We start from the raw sequence: 15,800 nt of genomic DNA, 5'->3' as shown, positions 1-15,800 counted from the left end.
TAAACCGAATCCTTTTGTAAAGCAAAAGATCAGCTTCTACTACACCAATTTTGCAAACCCTCCGGATTGGGTTCGCTTGGAACAAACTCAGTTATTCCTCTGCATTCCAACAGGGGGCATCCTTTAACTGATTTTTTTTTTTTTCTCCAAACCTTCCTCTAAGTGATTACTGAGTGGGTGTGTTCAGCAGCATGAGAGAGAAAACAGCAAAAGTAAAATTCCAAAAAAAAAAAAAAAAAAAAAAAAAAAAGACTAAGCAAAGTTTTAAAACTCCACGAAGCGCAAAAAAGAATGAACGGGGTGGTGTGGAACACCAATTAATTCGGCTTTTGCCGAATTAAAAGTCAGTGGCGTCTTGGCGGTCTCCTGACCTGGCTGCATTTATTAGCGCCAAACCACTTCGGTTTCATTTGTTGCACATAATTATTTTTAGTTGAGGTTTCGCCCTTTTCACTTCCACATTTCCCAAATTCATAAGCGGGTTCCTGCAGCACTGCGGGGGCCCCGGGAGTTTGGGTATCAGTTTACACGTAGCCTTCAGTACACAATCCGTCAGAGATCCACCCAGTCGCCTCCCCCTACCCCACCCCTGCGCTCTGGACTAGAGAAATCTTACCTTCTCCCCCCGCGGCGCGCAGCCCCAGCGCACACTCCGCGTCAACTCGGCTGGCTGGCACTTGCCTTCTGCCCACGAAGAGCCATGCTTCGCGTGATTGTGGAGTCTGCCAGCAATATCCCTAAAACGAAATTTGGGAAACCGGATCCTATTGTTTCTGTTCTTTTTAAGGGTAAGGAAGAGTTTTCTTCTTTTTCTCATGTCCTGCTTTGGAAAGTCGGTTTCGTGGGTCACGGTCTTTAACAGGCTGTGTTTAGTCCACGGATACAGCAAAACCTCTCTGGCTTTAAGCTGGATTGCTACCTGTGCAGGTGAGCGGAGAGGACAGATTTCTGTGGAAGGCATTTCATTTTCTCCAGGGTTTTGCGACTCATTGAATGACCGGATGTTTTAATTCTAATAATGTGATTTCTGTAAGCCCTTGTAGGGAAATATGTACTTGTTAATCCCCAAGTTTTAAGTCTTAAAAAGGGCTGTGTTGGTTCAAAGTAAGTTTGAGCAGTCTTGTGTGCATTTTTACTGTCTGTTTTCAAGAAGTGGGTGACCGAGGAAAAAGTTCAGTTGAGTTGTTCTAGGTACTGTTACTGCCTAACACAGCCCATTTGCCGCTACTTTGTCACCGGCTTTTGGGAGGTGGAGCAAAGTTATTATTTTGGATTAGGTTGTCTTCATGTTGTTTTGTGCCATTTTGTCTTCGTCTCTCCAAACTTGGAGAATGTGGGTTCCATAGCTTTTAAGTTGCTCATAGAGGAAATAGCTCTGAACAAAGCAAGTCTGTAGTTTGGGCATCTACTTTGGTCCCGCTGAATAACCTTGAGCAAGTGACCTCCTTTCTCTGGATGTCAGTTCTGTTTTCTGTAAAACAGTGAGAAGGGTTTAGATTAGATCATCTTTAAAAGGCCTACTGTAATTCCAAAAGGTTATTTTTTTATGACGTTGAATTACAGTGGAAGGGGACAGGAGTGGCTAGTGTGAGAGTTTGCTCCCGGGCATTGTAAGTGATTCCAGTTTGGGCCCTGGTGATGTGTCTAAATCTGAGTTTAGGAGCTTTATCATTTTCTGTTTATCCAAGGTCACTGGCAAGGTATCCAGTTCACTTCTTGGCAGGAGGGATGAGAGACAGAGGGGAGAACAGAGAGAAGGGGAGGCTTGATGGGCACAGGGTTCCTGACCACGCCTCTGACCACACCTCGAACATTTCTTTCTTCCTCCAGGAACCAACTACTTCTCCCTTCCAGTTTCTGATTTATCTATGCCTCTCTCTTTTCATTTGTCTATTTTATCTATTTCTCTTCTCAAACCTTTCTCCATTAGAATGAGCAAGAAAATGAAATGAAACCCAAAGCGGTCAATGGTTGTTTAGTTTATAAAAAAAAAAAAAAGATTCAGAGGGCAAAAGTCCAATTCTTTTTTTATTTTTTATTTTTTATTTTCTTAATGTTTATTTATTTTTGAGAGAGAGAGAGAGAAAGAGACAAAGTAAGAGCAGGGAAGGGGCAGAGAGAGAGGGAGACACAGATCTGAAGCAGGCTCCAGGCTCTGAGCTGTCAGCACAGAGCCCGATGCGGGGCTCAAACTCACGAGCCATGAAATCATGACCTGAGCCAGAGTCAGATGTTCAACCGACTGAGCCATCCAGGTGCCCCAAAAGTTCAATTCTTAAAAGACAACCTGGTTTGAGAATCTGTTTAGCAAATATCATGTAGTCATGTTACAACCATGTTCTCTTACATGTATTAGTTGATCTTAAGTCTTTTGTTTTTCTTTGAAGTAATTGCATAACAGGACGTAACATGAAAAGTTTGTACCTTCACCATTGACATGTAAAGACACATAAAAATATATTGGGTTCGACCTGGCGATGTCATTATTTGAGGCAAGTCATATAGCTTATAGAGAAATTGGAGTTTAGTACTGTATTGAAATCTGACTTGTATTTTGTCTGGAAAGTGTGTGCATTGGTCCAAACTTTTAAATGACTAAAAATATGCCTGAAACTATCAACATATGCACCCAGTTGAAAGTGGAAAACTTCAGTTAAATTGGGCAAATGTAGTCTCTCCAATTATATTTATTAGATCATTTAACTTGAGTCTCTTTTCCAGTTTCCTTTGGTTGTGCAAATTAAGTGGGAAAGTCAGTCAATCGTTCATCTGACCAGCAACCTAGCAGCAGAAACTCTGATCTCAGAGTAGGAACACCCGGACTGTGGCTGATATTTCCAGAATGACCCAGATTTAACCACCCGGGCCTCACCTTTCTCAGCTGTGGAATGATGGGAACTGATCTCCTGGAGGTTCCTTCTGGCTGTAAAATCCTATTATTTTATAGTTCCATGTATTGAATACCTGTGCTCAGTAAGGTGTGGAAGGCAGAGACTTAGGTACTGGAGGATATATGGTAACAGATTGAGAACACTGGGATGGCAAGCCCTTCCCAGGTGTGCGTCCCACTTTTGAGCACTGTAAGTGCTGACAGGACTAAGGATGCTTATTACAATGAGATGTCCTTCAGAGGGAACAGAGCCAGAGGCGCTTCATGATGTGGTGTGGAGGGGTAGAGTGTGGAGAGTGAGATGTAAAAGGCCCTACGAGAAGATCAGAGAAAGCCCCTGTGCTTACTCAAACGTGTAAAATTCTGACTATTGAGTACATCACATAGTAAGGTCAGGGCAAAAGGCAGCTCTCCTCAAATTTCAAGATGGTAGGAAGAATGTCCAAGTGACGGGTGTTAGTGGCGATGAGTGTATGGACGCTGAGGACCTGTGAGACTAGTTACACTCCAGCAGGGAATGTGGTGCACTGACAACCAACTGGTTTAGAGTTGACCTCAGTCTGTGGTGTTCACTCCTCTTCTGAGGTTGACTACCGAACTTCTTAGGACCTGGTATGAACCAGGAGGATTTGGAAGTTACTCGAATCCCCGTTGAGATATCATTGATATTTTCCAGTTCAGGAGTAGATTATGAAAACCACAGAGGTTATTTGATTTTTCACATCCTTGGGGTGCACCAGCTTCTGTAAACTAGCTCTGAATCTTAAGGCCAGAGCACCTGCAAGCCAAAAGTGGCCATTCTCTCTTGAGTTCTATGCCAAGAGCCAGGCTATGAAGCTAAATATGGCAGAGATTAGATTAGACAGATGCTTGTGGCTTCTCTCAACTCCAAGACTTCGTGATTCTCCCAAACATAACAGGTTTGAAAAACTTTTTTTTAATGATATTTAAAACATTTTAAAATAATGCAACGTAAAAACACAACAAACAATCCAGAAGGGATTGTACAACTCAAAAGTAAAAATTCTCGCCACGTTCTTCCTATTCTTTCTCTCCCTCCACTCTTACTATCTAGGAATAACTACTTAGAACAGTTTGATTTGAATTCTTCTTGACTTTCTGCTTTAGATATGTAACCTGTTCCAACATCTCCCTGTTAGCAGTGCTCTTACTGCAATGGATGTTCTTAACAGTGCACATCTTTGTGAATGTGTGCATTACTGAAGGACAAGATTCTCTTTTTGGTAGTTGTTGCCTTTTGGGTTATGGGTTTGGGTTGCATTTTTTCTTTTATCTTTTTAAATATTTATTTATTTTTCAGGATGGGGGGAGGGGCAGAGAGAGAAGGAAACAGAGAATCCCAAGCAGGCGCCACGCTGTCAGCGCAGAGCCTGACACGGGACTCAAACCCACGAACTGTGAAATCATGACCTGAACAGAAATCAAGAGTCAGACACTTAACCAACTGAGTCATCCAGGCACCCCTTTCTTTTTTATTTTTACAGATGGTTTTGCAGATTATTGCCATGGGTTTCCATTTTCCTTGTGTCTCATCTCTGGCTTTGGTGTCAAATCTCTCGGCATTAAATTGATCGAGAGGAAAGTTTCTTGCAGTCCTTTATATTGCTGTGCTTTTCCAATGTGGCCACATTGCATTCATATGAAACATCCAACTCTAGGGAGCATGATTGTTGCAACTGTAGCATTTTTCTCATTCCATCCTTGTGATATTGTCCATTCTGTCAGCTAGAATTTTTTCTTCTGGTCTTGTGTAGATCATTGCCTTGTGAGATGGCTCTGCTATTGTCCAAATGGTCACCACATAATTGTCCTATTATCACCTATTTTTCTAGGCACTTGTTGTTTCATTTGTACATGTTTTTGGAGTGAAACCTAGATATTTCTAGGAACTCCTTTCAAAGAGCTTATCGACTTTATAGCCTTTAGGAGACCACTTGACCCCTCTAAGAATCCTTTTCTTTTCTCATTTGAAAAATAGAGTTTTAATGGCTTACCTGAAGGGGAGTAGATCTGCAGAGATCCCCCAAGGCTGTGATTTATGTAACAAAGAATTTTCTATTTTTAGCAAAAAGTATTTTACTATTTGAAAATTTACAGTTAAGTATTCAAAAATAACCTTTTAGATAAGCAGAAAAGGAAAATGAAATTCCATTTAAGAGGGATGAAGCATGGTGGGAAAAAGATCCAATGGTTTTCACTCACTGTCATCCGTGAAGGCACCTGATGAGCAACCCACAGGTGACTTGGTTTACCCAGATACACCATAGGATGAGTCAGGGCTCAACTGACAATCATGCTGTGCTGGTACCCCCATAGAACCACTGTCCTGCATTTACTAAACACTCGGGAAAGCAGAAGTGTTTAATTTACTGAGTCATTTCCCTCACTTCCGGGAGTACAGAACTTGGAGAGTCACCGCCTAAGGAAAGTGTCCCCACTCTAGTGAATGAAGCATGGGAACTCTCAAAGGTATTCTTCCTAAAGGCACATTTTACAGGGTCCCAGTCATTTATAAAGCCACGAATGCCTTTTAAAAATGAATTAATGTGGTTTGTTTTTCTTCTCCTCTTGCACAAGGTATCTTACTTACATGTGTGCCCTCAAGGCATGCCCAAAGTTGCTGGTATTTGTCTGGTTTGGGTTTACTGGTGAGTTTCCCCATCCCCATGGGATTTGGCCCTGCTGAAAAGGAATGAGATTTTTATATCCTCTGCAACCTCTAGCACATCACTGATGCTGAATATGCATTTTAAATGTTGACCATGGAAGCAAGAGCTGGCAGAAGATTTGAGACAGTTTAGTGCAATAAAGTCATTGATTCTTGGTCCTGAAAGGGACCGTCAGAAGCCTCCCCATCTCCCTTCTCTCAGGAAGAATTAAACTTAATATTCTCTTAGGTGCTTTGTGGATGAGGTTTGGCAAAGGGTCACTTCACACATGTCTGAACACTGAGCATAATCAATTCCTAGTACCTGCTGCCCAGGGGCAAACCGGTGTTGTAGTACTTTTTTATTCAAAGTTTATTTACTTATTTTGAGGAGGGGTGGGGAATAGAGAGAGGCAGAGAGAATCCCAACCAGGCTCCGCGCTATCAGCTCAAACCTATGAACCACGAGATCGTGACCCGAGCTGAAATCAAGAGTTAGACGCTTAACTGACTGAGCCACCCGGGCACCCCAGTATTGTAGTGCTTTTCGCATTCTTGATCTTGCAAGGAAAATGTGAAGTTGTAAGCTTTTATGTTGCAAATTCATACGTGAACTGTGCAGTGGCGTATACCAGATAATGCATGTACCACGACGTGTCAACGATCACCTATCCTCTGTATAATTTCTATTGAACAACTGTTCTGTTGAGTAGGAGTGTGCTGTCAGTGTTTCTGAGCACCCAGAAACAACTTCTTGGACATCGGGCACCTTAAGTTTTATCAGCTAACAGAATTAGGCATTAGATTGCAAAGCCTATCGGGCATTAGGGTGCAAGGCCTCTGGGCTTTGGAGCCAAGGAGGCATGAACGAGAATCCAGTCTCCCGCCCCTTGCTGCCTGCGTGTTCTGGGGCAAATGAATTAAAATTTCCGGCTTCACTGTTCTTAATAACCGCCCCCCCCCCCCCCGCAGGGTTGTTTGAGGATTAAATGAATATACATGTGATATTGCACATGGGAACCCCTAAATTTCCTTCCCCATTTGATAACATTTACTTTTATGGAGATCTACAAGCACCAGACAGTATGTGAGGAATAAGTCTAGAAAAATATACATAGCATGGCTAGGCCTCCTAGGCCTAGGAAATCAACTAGTTAGAACACGAGAACGAGAGACAAACCAGAATAGACATAGGGAATTACAATGCTGGAGCAGATGGACGAGGAATAAGCTTTGCGGGGAAGTATCACTTGACTCAGTCTTAAAGGATGTGTAATTTGACAGAAATAATGAAAAGGAAGACATTCTAGGCTTTGGAAGAACACAGAAAGGCCAGGGAGCATGGACCTGTGTGGTGAGGTTGCCAGAGGGTAATCCGGTGTGGTTGGGGACTGCACTTTGCTTATAAACTAGTGGTGAGACACTAGGCAGCACTGTGAGATTAGTTCTAGTCAGGGTGACTAAACAGGTTTACTGGTTGAGGCAAATGCTTTGCAGGGCAGAGAGAGCTCATCCCAGGGTTAGAACGAGAAGGAAAGGACTGACATGCAAGATACTAAGAAAGCAATCCGACTGAATTAAATTAATAAGAAAACTGCCCTGGGCAGGCTAATTCTTCACACTCCTCTCTGAAACAGAACATCAGCCTGCTTTTCCTCCCAGCCAGGGTGTTCACCCTGTAGGCGAGTGTGGGGCTGGGGGCGGCGGGGGATAGTGGCTCTGCAGAAGGCCAGCATGAGAATGTTAGCTACCTGAGACCGGTGGGAAGGTAGCCACTAAGAGAAGAAAAACATAGAAATAAAAAGTGGCAGGAAAGACAAATTTCGCTGTTTTCCCAAAGGCCAACAGGGTGCATTTCTTCAACCAAGCTGAGCTGAGGTCTCGTTCACATAAAGTCCTTCTCCCCCTAGCCAAGTGTCCTGCCTGAAGGGTGAGGTGTCATGGCCAGCAACTGTTTAATTTCAAGGAACACATGCCCACAAGCTTGTTCAAGTAAAGCGTGGTTTAGTCTTTCTGTTTTTTTCCCCAAAGCTAGAGAGAAATCTCACGGAATCTAAATTACGGGCCTCACAGGAGCCAGAATGGTGTTAGGCAGGGTGGCATTCGCTCTCTCTCCCCAGGGGACTATCAGGCCTCATGCCTCTGTTCCTTCCTGCACAGGGCGTCCATTTTCTCTCTGCACATTGGCTGCCTTCATGGAGTCTCTTACTCCTGCTTCCCTGCAATTGGCAGCATGCATGGGGCTTTGGGTTACCATGGAGGTGACTTGGTCCTGACTCTACATCTCTTATGGCCTCAGTGTCTCTTGGTGGGGATCTTTAACAGAAAGATACCAATTGGCTCTGTTTTCATCAGGTGTTCACTCCTGGTCCAATCAGCTGTGCCAAGGGATACATACACACACGAGGTGGGTATCCCAGATGTCTCTACTACACAAGATGAGTTTTGATGGCCTAGACCATGAACTGTCTGGCCCACCTCCCTCCAGCTTAGGCATTTGACCTGCTTTGCCATCTTTGGTTACTATCTGACCAACCCCACCACATCCCCTAAAAGAGCCTCCTTCTTTCCGTAATCAACACAGTTCAGGTAAAGTGATGAGCTTTGGACTGGGCAGACCAAGTTTCACTCTTGGATGTGTCATTAGGAGCTAAATATTTTGTATTTTGTTTGTTTTGAGAGAGAGTTCGAGCAAGAGAGGGAGAAAGGAAGAGAGAGAGAGAGGGAGTGAGAGAATATCCCAAGCAGTCTCCACACTCAGGGTGGAGCTGGTCATGGGGCTCAATCCCATGACACTGAGATCATGACCTGAGCTGAGATCAAGAGTCGAGAGCTTAACCAACTGAGCCACCCAGGCACCCCAGAAGGTAAATATTTTTGAACAACTATATTTCTGAGCCTTTATTTCTTCATGTATAAAATGAGGAGAATGATATGTACCTCACAAGGACATTGTAAAGATCAACAATGATAAAATATCTAAAGCAGTATCATAGGGTCTGGCATATAATACCAGACCGTCCTTGACCTATGAGGGTGTTACACTCCATTAAACCCATCCTAAGTTGAAAATGCATAGGGATGCCTGGGTGGCTCAGTCAGTTAAGCATCCTACTCTTGATTTTGGCTCAGGTCATGATCTCACAGTTTGTGAGATCTCCCTTTCTCTCTGCCTTTCTCTCTCTCTCTCTCAAAATAAAGAAATAAACACTAAAAAAAAAGAAAATGCACTTAATACACCTCATGTACAGAACGTCATAGCTTAGCAGAGCCTACCTCGAACATACCCAGAACACCTACATTAGCCTTCATCATCTGGACAAAATCATCCCACACAAAGCCTATTTTATAATACAGAGTTGAATATCTCATGTAATCATTGAATACTCTACTGAAAGTGAAAAACAGAATGGCTGTATGGGTGCAGAACGGTTGTAAGTGTATCAGTTGTTTCCCTGTGTGATTGTGCAGGTGACTGGAGCTGTGGCTCGCTGTCCCTGCCCAGCACCACGATAGTATCACACTGCATAGGGCTGGGCCTGGACAAATCCAAATTCAAATTCAAAGTACATTTCTACTGAATGCGTATCGCTTCTGCACCTTCATGAAGTTGGAAAATTGAGTTGTACCATCGCAAGCTAGGAGACATCAGTCGTTGTACGGCAAACACTCACTTCCTCCCCCTTTATATGCCCCACTCTTTACCCCACTGCTGGGGGCGGGCAATACAAAATGCTGGGGGACACTTGAGGGGTGGCCCAAACTTAGAGGAATAAATGGGATGCCCGGTAGCTAGGATGCACAAGCAGTTTGAAGGAAGAGCCAGTGTTAGATTCATCTGTGGGAGCACGTTGTAACTTCTTGACCAGGCCCACTATACGTTCTTTGTTGGTGGTGGTGTTTGAATTGTGGTTCAGTGTATACAGCATAAATGTTACCATTTCGACCATTTTAAGTGTGCGTCGAATAGCATTAAGTACATTCGTGTTGTTGTACGGTCATCACCGTCTTCTGTCCCCAGAACTTTTTCATCTTCCCAAACTGAAACTCTGTAGTATTCATTAAATAATAATTCCTCATTCCCCCCTCCCCCACCCCCAGCCCCTAGCATCTATCATTCTATTTTCTGTCTCTGTGAATTTGACTGCCTAGGTACCACATCTGAGTGAAATCATTCAATTTTTGGGACTGGCTTATTTCACTTGGCATAATGTCCTCAGGGTTCATCCGTGTTGTACAAGGTGTCAGAATTTTTGTCTTTCTTAAGGCTGTACGTATATGCCACATTTTGTTTATCCATTCATCCATCGATGAGCACCTGGGTTGCTTCACTTTTTGGCTATGGTGAGTAGTGTAGCTCTGAACGGTACTGTTTTTGAGTTCCTGCTCTTAATTCTTTTGGGTATATACCCCCAAGTGGAATTGTTGAATCATGTGGTAATTCTATGTTTAATGTTTTGAGCCACTACCACACTGTTTTCCATACTGATTGCATGATTTTAAGAACATTCCCACCAGCAGTGCGCAAGATTCCAATTTCTCCATATCCTTGCCAGCACTTATTTTCTGGTTTGTCTTGTTCTGTTTTCTTTTTGTTTTCGTAATAGTCATCCTAATGGATGTGAACATACTAGATTCTTAGCAACTCTCGGTTGACTTGGATTTTCAACCCGCACTTACCGCAGTGACTCCGAATAAGGGTCTCTGCCTTATTCTGTATTCTGTAGCCTCGGTGGCCAGCATCAAGGCAGCCCTCTTGTGAAGGGACGTCTGCCTGGCAGGGGCCCAGCATCCGCCTGAGAGAGGCTGATGGCCTGTTAGCCAGTGGAGCCCTGACCCTGTGATGTCTGTGGCTGAGGTCGTGCCAAGAGCTATAGCAGGGCTGAAGGCAAATGGAAAATAGCTTTGGTCTCCTGCAGTTCCAGGTCTTCTGGTTGGTCGGGGCTCCCCAGCCCAGGGTTGGAACCAGCGGTCACTCATCTGTGCTTCCCAGCAGCACATCCTGACAGGTCCCTCTGTATTTATTTCTCATAACATCCTATGCTCTTTCATGGCACCTATCAGAACATACAGTTGTACATTTGCTGGCTTATTTGATTTCTGTCTGCCTTCTCCATCAGGCAGTAACCTTCTTGAAGGGCAGGGCCTATGTCTGTTTCCCCAGCACCTAGGTTAGTTCTTGGCAGACGGTAAATGATCAAGAAGGAGTTACTGAATGAATGCCTCTGGCTTCTCCCCTCGTTCACTCAGGTCATGTCACCAGACCAAAGTGGGTCCCCTCCTTGGGGAGTTATAGACAAAGACTGTACATGTGGAGTTGCCTCTCAACATCATCTTTGTTTGTACAAATAAGGAGATCACGGGAATAATTCCATAGCCATGGCAGACTCCTTTTATTAGGGCTTGGGATGAATACTCAGGGGGAGGGGATTTTAACATTATAGTGAAACTGAGGTAACTGTCGGGCACTTTCTGGCTCATCCATGTAGGCATCCTCCTCAACTGTTTCTTTTCCTGTTTCAGCATTTTGTTAGCTTCTAAAAGATGAAATTGACAGTGAGGCAGAAGCTTTTAGGAATTTTCTGAGTTCAGAAAGTCAGTCCTGAGTTCAGGGGGTCAATGGTGAATTCAGGGGTCAAAAGGTCTTATCGGTGACAGGGTCTCACAGACCAGATGGGACCAAAGGCGACCAGATCCCTCTGCCCACAAAGTACAAAACTGATCTTGGGTTCTTCAGGCTTCAGAGTTTCCACAGGCTGCACCTCAAAGGAAGCTGGAAGGCAGAGGAACTGCAGCCTACCTCTGACTTTGATACTGGGCTTTGGTCTTATTAATGGCAAGAAACTTCTCTGAACCTCAGTCTTCCCGGCTGTGAAGTGGGTATAAGACCTACCTCTGAAGGTTGTCAAAGTCAAACAACATATATTTAAAGTACTTGGATGAGGCGCATCTAGGTTAAGCATCTGATTCTCAGTTTCGGCTCAGGTCATGATCTCACAGGTTGCGAGTTCAAGCCATGCATTGGGCTCTGCACTAACAGCGTGAAGCCTGCTTGGGATCTGTCTCCCTCTCTCTGCCCCTCCCCCACTTGCTCTCTCTCTCTCTTTCTCTCACAAAATAAATTAGCATTTAAAAAAATAAACAAGTACTTGGACTAAAAGTATATGTTTACTGGGGTGCCTGACTGGCTTTAGTGGGAAGAACATACAACTCTTTTTTTTTTTTTTCATGCAACTCTTGATCTCTGGGTTTTGAGTTCGAGCCCCACGTTGGGTGTAGAGATTACTAAAAATAAATAAATAAACTTAAACTTTACGCTGATCTCACCTCTTGAAGTTTGGCTCTTTTTGCATGTGGAAAAGTAAAAGATTAGTGGTGTAGGTTAGGGACTAAAGAAGTTTGAAGCTTGCGAATCAAATGAGGAGAGCTGATGCAGGGCCTTTATGTTCTCCTCTTACAAGGTGAAGCTACCAATCTAGGAAAGAGGTCTAGGTTGGGCTCATTATTTTGTCAAAACAATGAGTCAGTTTGGTGAAAATAACATAGAGCTGTACTCATTGTATTTACTTCCTTCGGCAGTCACTGATTTGTGTGCTCAATTGCTGAGAGCAGAACTGTCTGCTGAAACGTTCTGGGACAGTGGAGATGTTCGAGGTCTGCCCTGTGTGTTATGGTAGCCACGAACCACATGTGGCTGCCGATCACTGAAACGCGGCCAGTGTGACTTGAGGAATTGGATGTTTACTAATACTTGATTTTCATTAATCTAGATGGACACAGCCACGTGTGGTTATTGCACAGCACAGATAGCAGAAGACAGTCCCAGCCGTGAGGGGCCTGGGACTTCCTGTCACTCACTGCTGCCCACCGTCTCTGAACCTCAGGTGTCCCATCTACAAAATTGGACAGGATAGCAGTCCCCACCTCAGAGGGCGGCTGTGAGGATTAGCATGATTAAAGGAAAGCACTTACATAGAAAGTGCTATAAGTGTTCCTTGCTACTCAGGTCTTCCGGAGATTCTGGCATGGTGGGGGAGATAGCCTGAGTACCAACCGCCTGCTACACCACCACCACCATTTATTAAATTCGTATACTAGGCCCACATCTGTGTGTATTATCTTATTTAATCCTCATGGCATTTTTAGGAACTAAGTCTTATTAGCATCTTTGTTTTACACGTGGGGAAACTGAGGCAGAGGCCGGTCAGGATTCAACTCAGGACTCTCTGATTCCAGAGTCTCCAATGTGTATTCCCTGAGGTCAACATGGGTAAAGAGGTAACACACACCCTGTGCCTTAAACAACCAAGTCAAATTATGAATGCTTCCTTTCCACTCTGAATGGATTGCGTTGTTCAGTGTGTGGAGATCGTTTCAGACCCAGCCTGAAAGAGGAAGAACATGTACCAAGAACACAAAAACTTTTAAAGAAGAATAAAAGTAAAACCCAGCCCTCTTGGGGTGAGTTTCCACAGGGTAATGAAAGCCTTTATGACTTTGTGACTCAGATGCTCAGAGCTGAAATAGCTTAGCAGTGAATCAGTTCCTCTGATAGTCAAGTTGGAGCCATTTTATTAGTGGAGACTAAAACTCTAGCATATTCCAAGTAAAGTATTAAAAACCTAATATCTGAGGGGCACCTGGGTGACTCAGTTGGTTAAACTTCTGACTTCAGCTCAGGTCACGATCTCATAGTTTGTGGGTTTGAGCCCCGCATCAGGCTCTGTGCTGACAGCTTGGAGCCTGGAGCCTGCTTCGGATTCTGTGTCTCCCTGTCTCTCTGCCCCTTCCCTGCTCATGCCCTGTCTGTCTGTCTGTCTGTCTCTCTCTCAAAATAAATAAACATTAAACATTTTTTTTTTAATCTAATATTTGAGTGGAAGGGGAGTCTCCACTTAACCTCACCTCAGTTCTCTGGTTTATTACCTTTTACATTCCAGTGGCACAACTTACAAATTTTTTTAAAAATCCTTTTCTTTATCTCTCTCTCATTATCAAAAAATAAAAAAGGCTCTTTTTGCTGACCTCTCCTCATTGTCGGAAATGACTGCCTTGGACGGTCCCTATTTCCCTCCCTTCTCTCTTTTGCTGTTGTGTCTTACTGCTTCTCCCAAACATAAATTCATTCAACAAGTGTTGACCAAGAGTGTACTCTGTTGGGCGCTCAGCACTGCAGGTGGGATCGGGAACTAGCCAGACTTGCCCCTGCCTGCACAGCAACTAGTGCAGCTGTGAATCCAGCCAGAAGTCAGTGAATTCAGAGTTCAGTGGGTTTAAACTCCCGGAAAGCTAAAAAAATTGTTTTTCATTATTTGCAGATTCTATTGGTGATGAGAGCTACTAAGTCCAGCAAGGGCTTCATATATATTTATTCTTACCGAATAAATGAACTCCCTCTTTTTACGGTTGAAGTCCCACTTTTTAGGGGTTTGGGGAGGGCACGCGGCCTTGGTCAGGGTCCTGGAGCAGGTTCCATGCACATGCCCACTGCTGAGACTGTAACAGCCCATGTGAGAGGCTGGGTCTTGGCCAAGTGTCCGGCCCACCCTGGGGTAATGCACAGAGAGGCTCAAGGTTCAGACCCCTCTGCTTGGCATCCAGGCGCTCTCGCCTTCCCATTGTATTTCCTTGGCTAGAGTCAGCCCTGGGGCAGGTAGCCAGAGCAGTGCCAGGGCCTGGGACATTGGTGCCTTGGGGCCTCACACTTCTGACCTCAGAGACCTTCTCTGGGGCTCCAGACCCTTGTCTGGGGCTCCTCTGGTTTGTCCCAGTGTGCTGGACACATTATGGTGGCGTCCCCTGTATGACATAGCTTGAGGAAGGGCCTCCTCCCGGAGCACTGAGACTAAGTTCTATGCTGTCTCCCACTGCTGTGTGCGTGTCTGGCTTTCTTTGTGCTTCATCTCTCTGGGCTAAGTCTACTTCCATCCCCATCCCAGACAGTCCCAATTCCCAGCTCTACCTTGTACCTGTGGTGACTGATCAGCCTAGTTTGCTAAAGAGCCCAGATGTCAAAGCCAGACCCAGTTTAGGAAGGAACACTGGGGACAGTGGATTAAACGACTGGCAATGGCAAAAATCCCATTGAAAGAGGTTATTTACTATGGGACACCAAGACCTCAGCTTCAGCAAAGCACAGCTAGAAGCTCGTTGCTTAGAAGGGATGGAATTGAATTATTAAGATTTTGACTCAGTGCTTTCTGCTTACTTTCAGAGTTCTTTTCTGTGACTTTCGTTTTCTCTTGCTCTTGGAATCAAGGAAAGCAGAGGAACATGATCCTCTTTATATTGTTTGATGGTGGTAGTTTGTGATTCTGATTCTGATCCAACACAAAGGAATGTCTCCTGTGTCCTAGACAGCCTCAGGCTTTCTCATCTGATCTTCAGTACAGCTGTGCCGGGGACTTCTTCATCCTCTTCTACAGGGTACCCAGGCATTGAGAGGCCCTTCTGAAACTCTAGGAACTTTCCACCTCAAGCTGGATTTGAAGCGAATTTGCCCAGTACCAGCCTTCATTCATTCTCTAGCAAATTGTCTCAGAAACATACCAGGCAAAGGAAGGAGAGGTTAAAAAGCTAGGAGCCAGGAGACCAGCATTCAAATTCTGGCTTTGTTTCTTAGTAGCAGGTGACCCTGAACAAGCTACTTGATTTTATTATGACTCAAAATAAAGATAATAGTAACAAGTAACATATACCAAGCCCTTAGAAGAGTGCCTGGTATACTATGAGCCCTATGGATGGGAGTTATTATTCCTGGGCATCTGGTACCAATACTTATTAATAACAAAATGTAGATACAGAGATCTGGAGAGCCAGCTCAAAGTCACACGGCTGGTAAGTGGTGAAAATATACAGCAGGTCACTTGACATCCTCAGCCCTCGGTGGAGGTTAAAAGTACAGGTCTGGAAATGAGGCAGGCTTGGGGCTGCAGCTCAGTTCTGCCACCCACTAGCTGTGTGGTCTCCGGCAAGTCGCTTAACATCACTGAACCTCAGTTTCCTCATCCGTAAAATGACAATACTGATACCTCTGTTGTAAGAATTAGACGTGAATGTGTTCAAAGTGCTGGGCATGGGAGTAGATGTTCACATGCAAAATAAACAGACAAGCCCAAGAGGCACACAGTTCGGTCTTCTACCAAGGCAGCTAATCCAGGTGCCTGGCCGACCTGGTATCTCTCCACCTGCAGCCCTGGCAGATGGCAGAGCTGGAACACAACCACCCCCAGGGGCAGCTTT

At 44.4% G+C, this 15,800-nt stretch overlaps 1 protein-coding gene across 6 annotated transcripts in view; it reads left to right on the top strand.

The window, feature by feature from the left end:
• Nucleotides 1-511: 511 nt before the first annotated feature.
• Nucleotides 512-15,800, top strand: part of MYOF (myoferlin) — a 154,090-nt gene continuing 138,801 nt past the window's right edge. For 4 of the 6 annotated variants that reach the window (XR_008424886.1, XM_053909734.1, XM_053909733.1 and 1 more), the window contains exon 1: nucleotides 811-927. Coding sequence is in view for 5 of the 6 variants with exons in the window: in XM_053909734.1 (XP_053765709.1) it covers nucleotides 816-927 (112 nt within the window). In the remaining variant the exon portion in view is untranslated. Of the gene's footprint in view, nucleotides 789-810; nucleotides 928-15,800 lie in introns of those variants that run through there. The other 2 variants (XM_019445110.2, XM_019445108.2) reach the window with 1 other exon arrangement.

The sequence above is a fragment of the Panthera pardus genome, unplaced genomic scaffold (genome assembly GCF_024362965.1).
Source record: "Panthera pardus isolate Hobbes unplaced genomic scaffold, ASM2436296v1 HiC_scaffold_22, whole genome shotgun sequence".
Lineage (NCBI taxonomy): Eukaryota > Metazoa > Chordata > Mammalia > Carnivora > Felidae > Panthera > Panthera pardus.
Note: the sequence above shows the minus strand (reverse complement) of the source record. Positions and strands in the feature narration are given on the sequence as shown.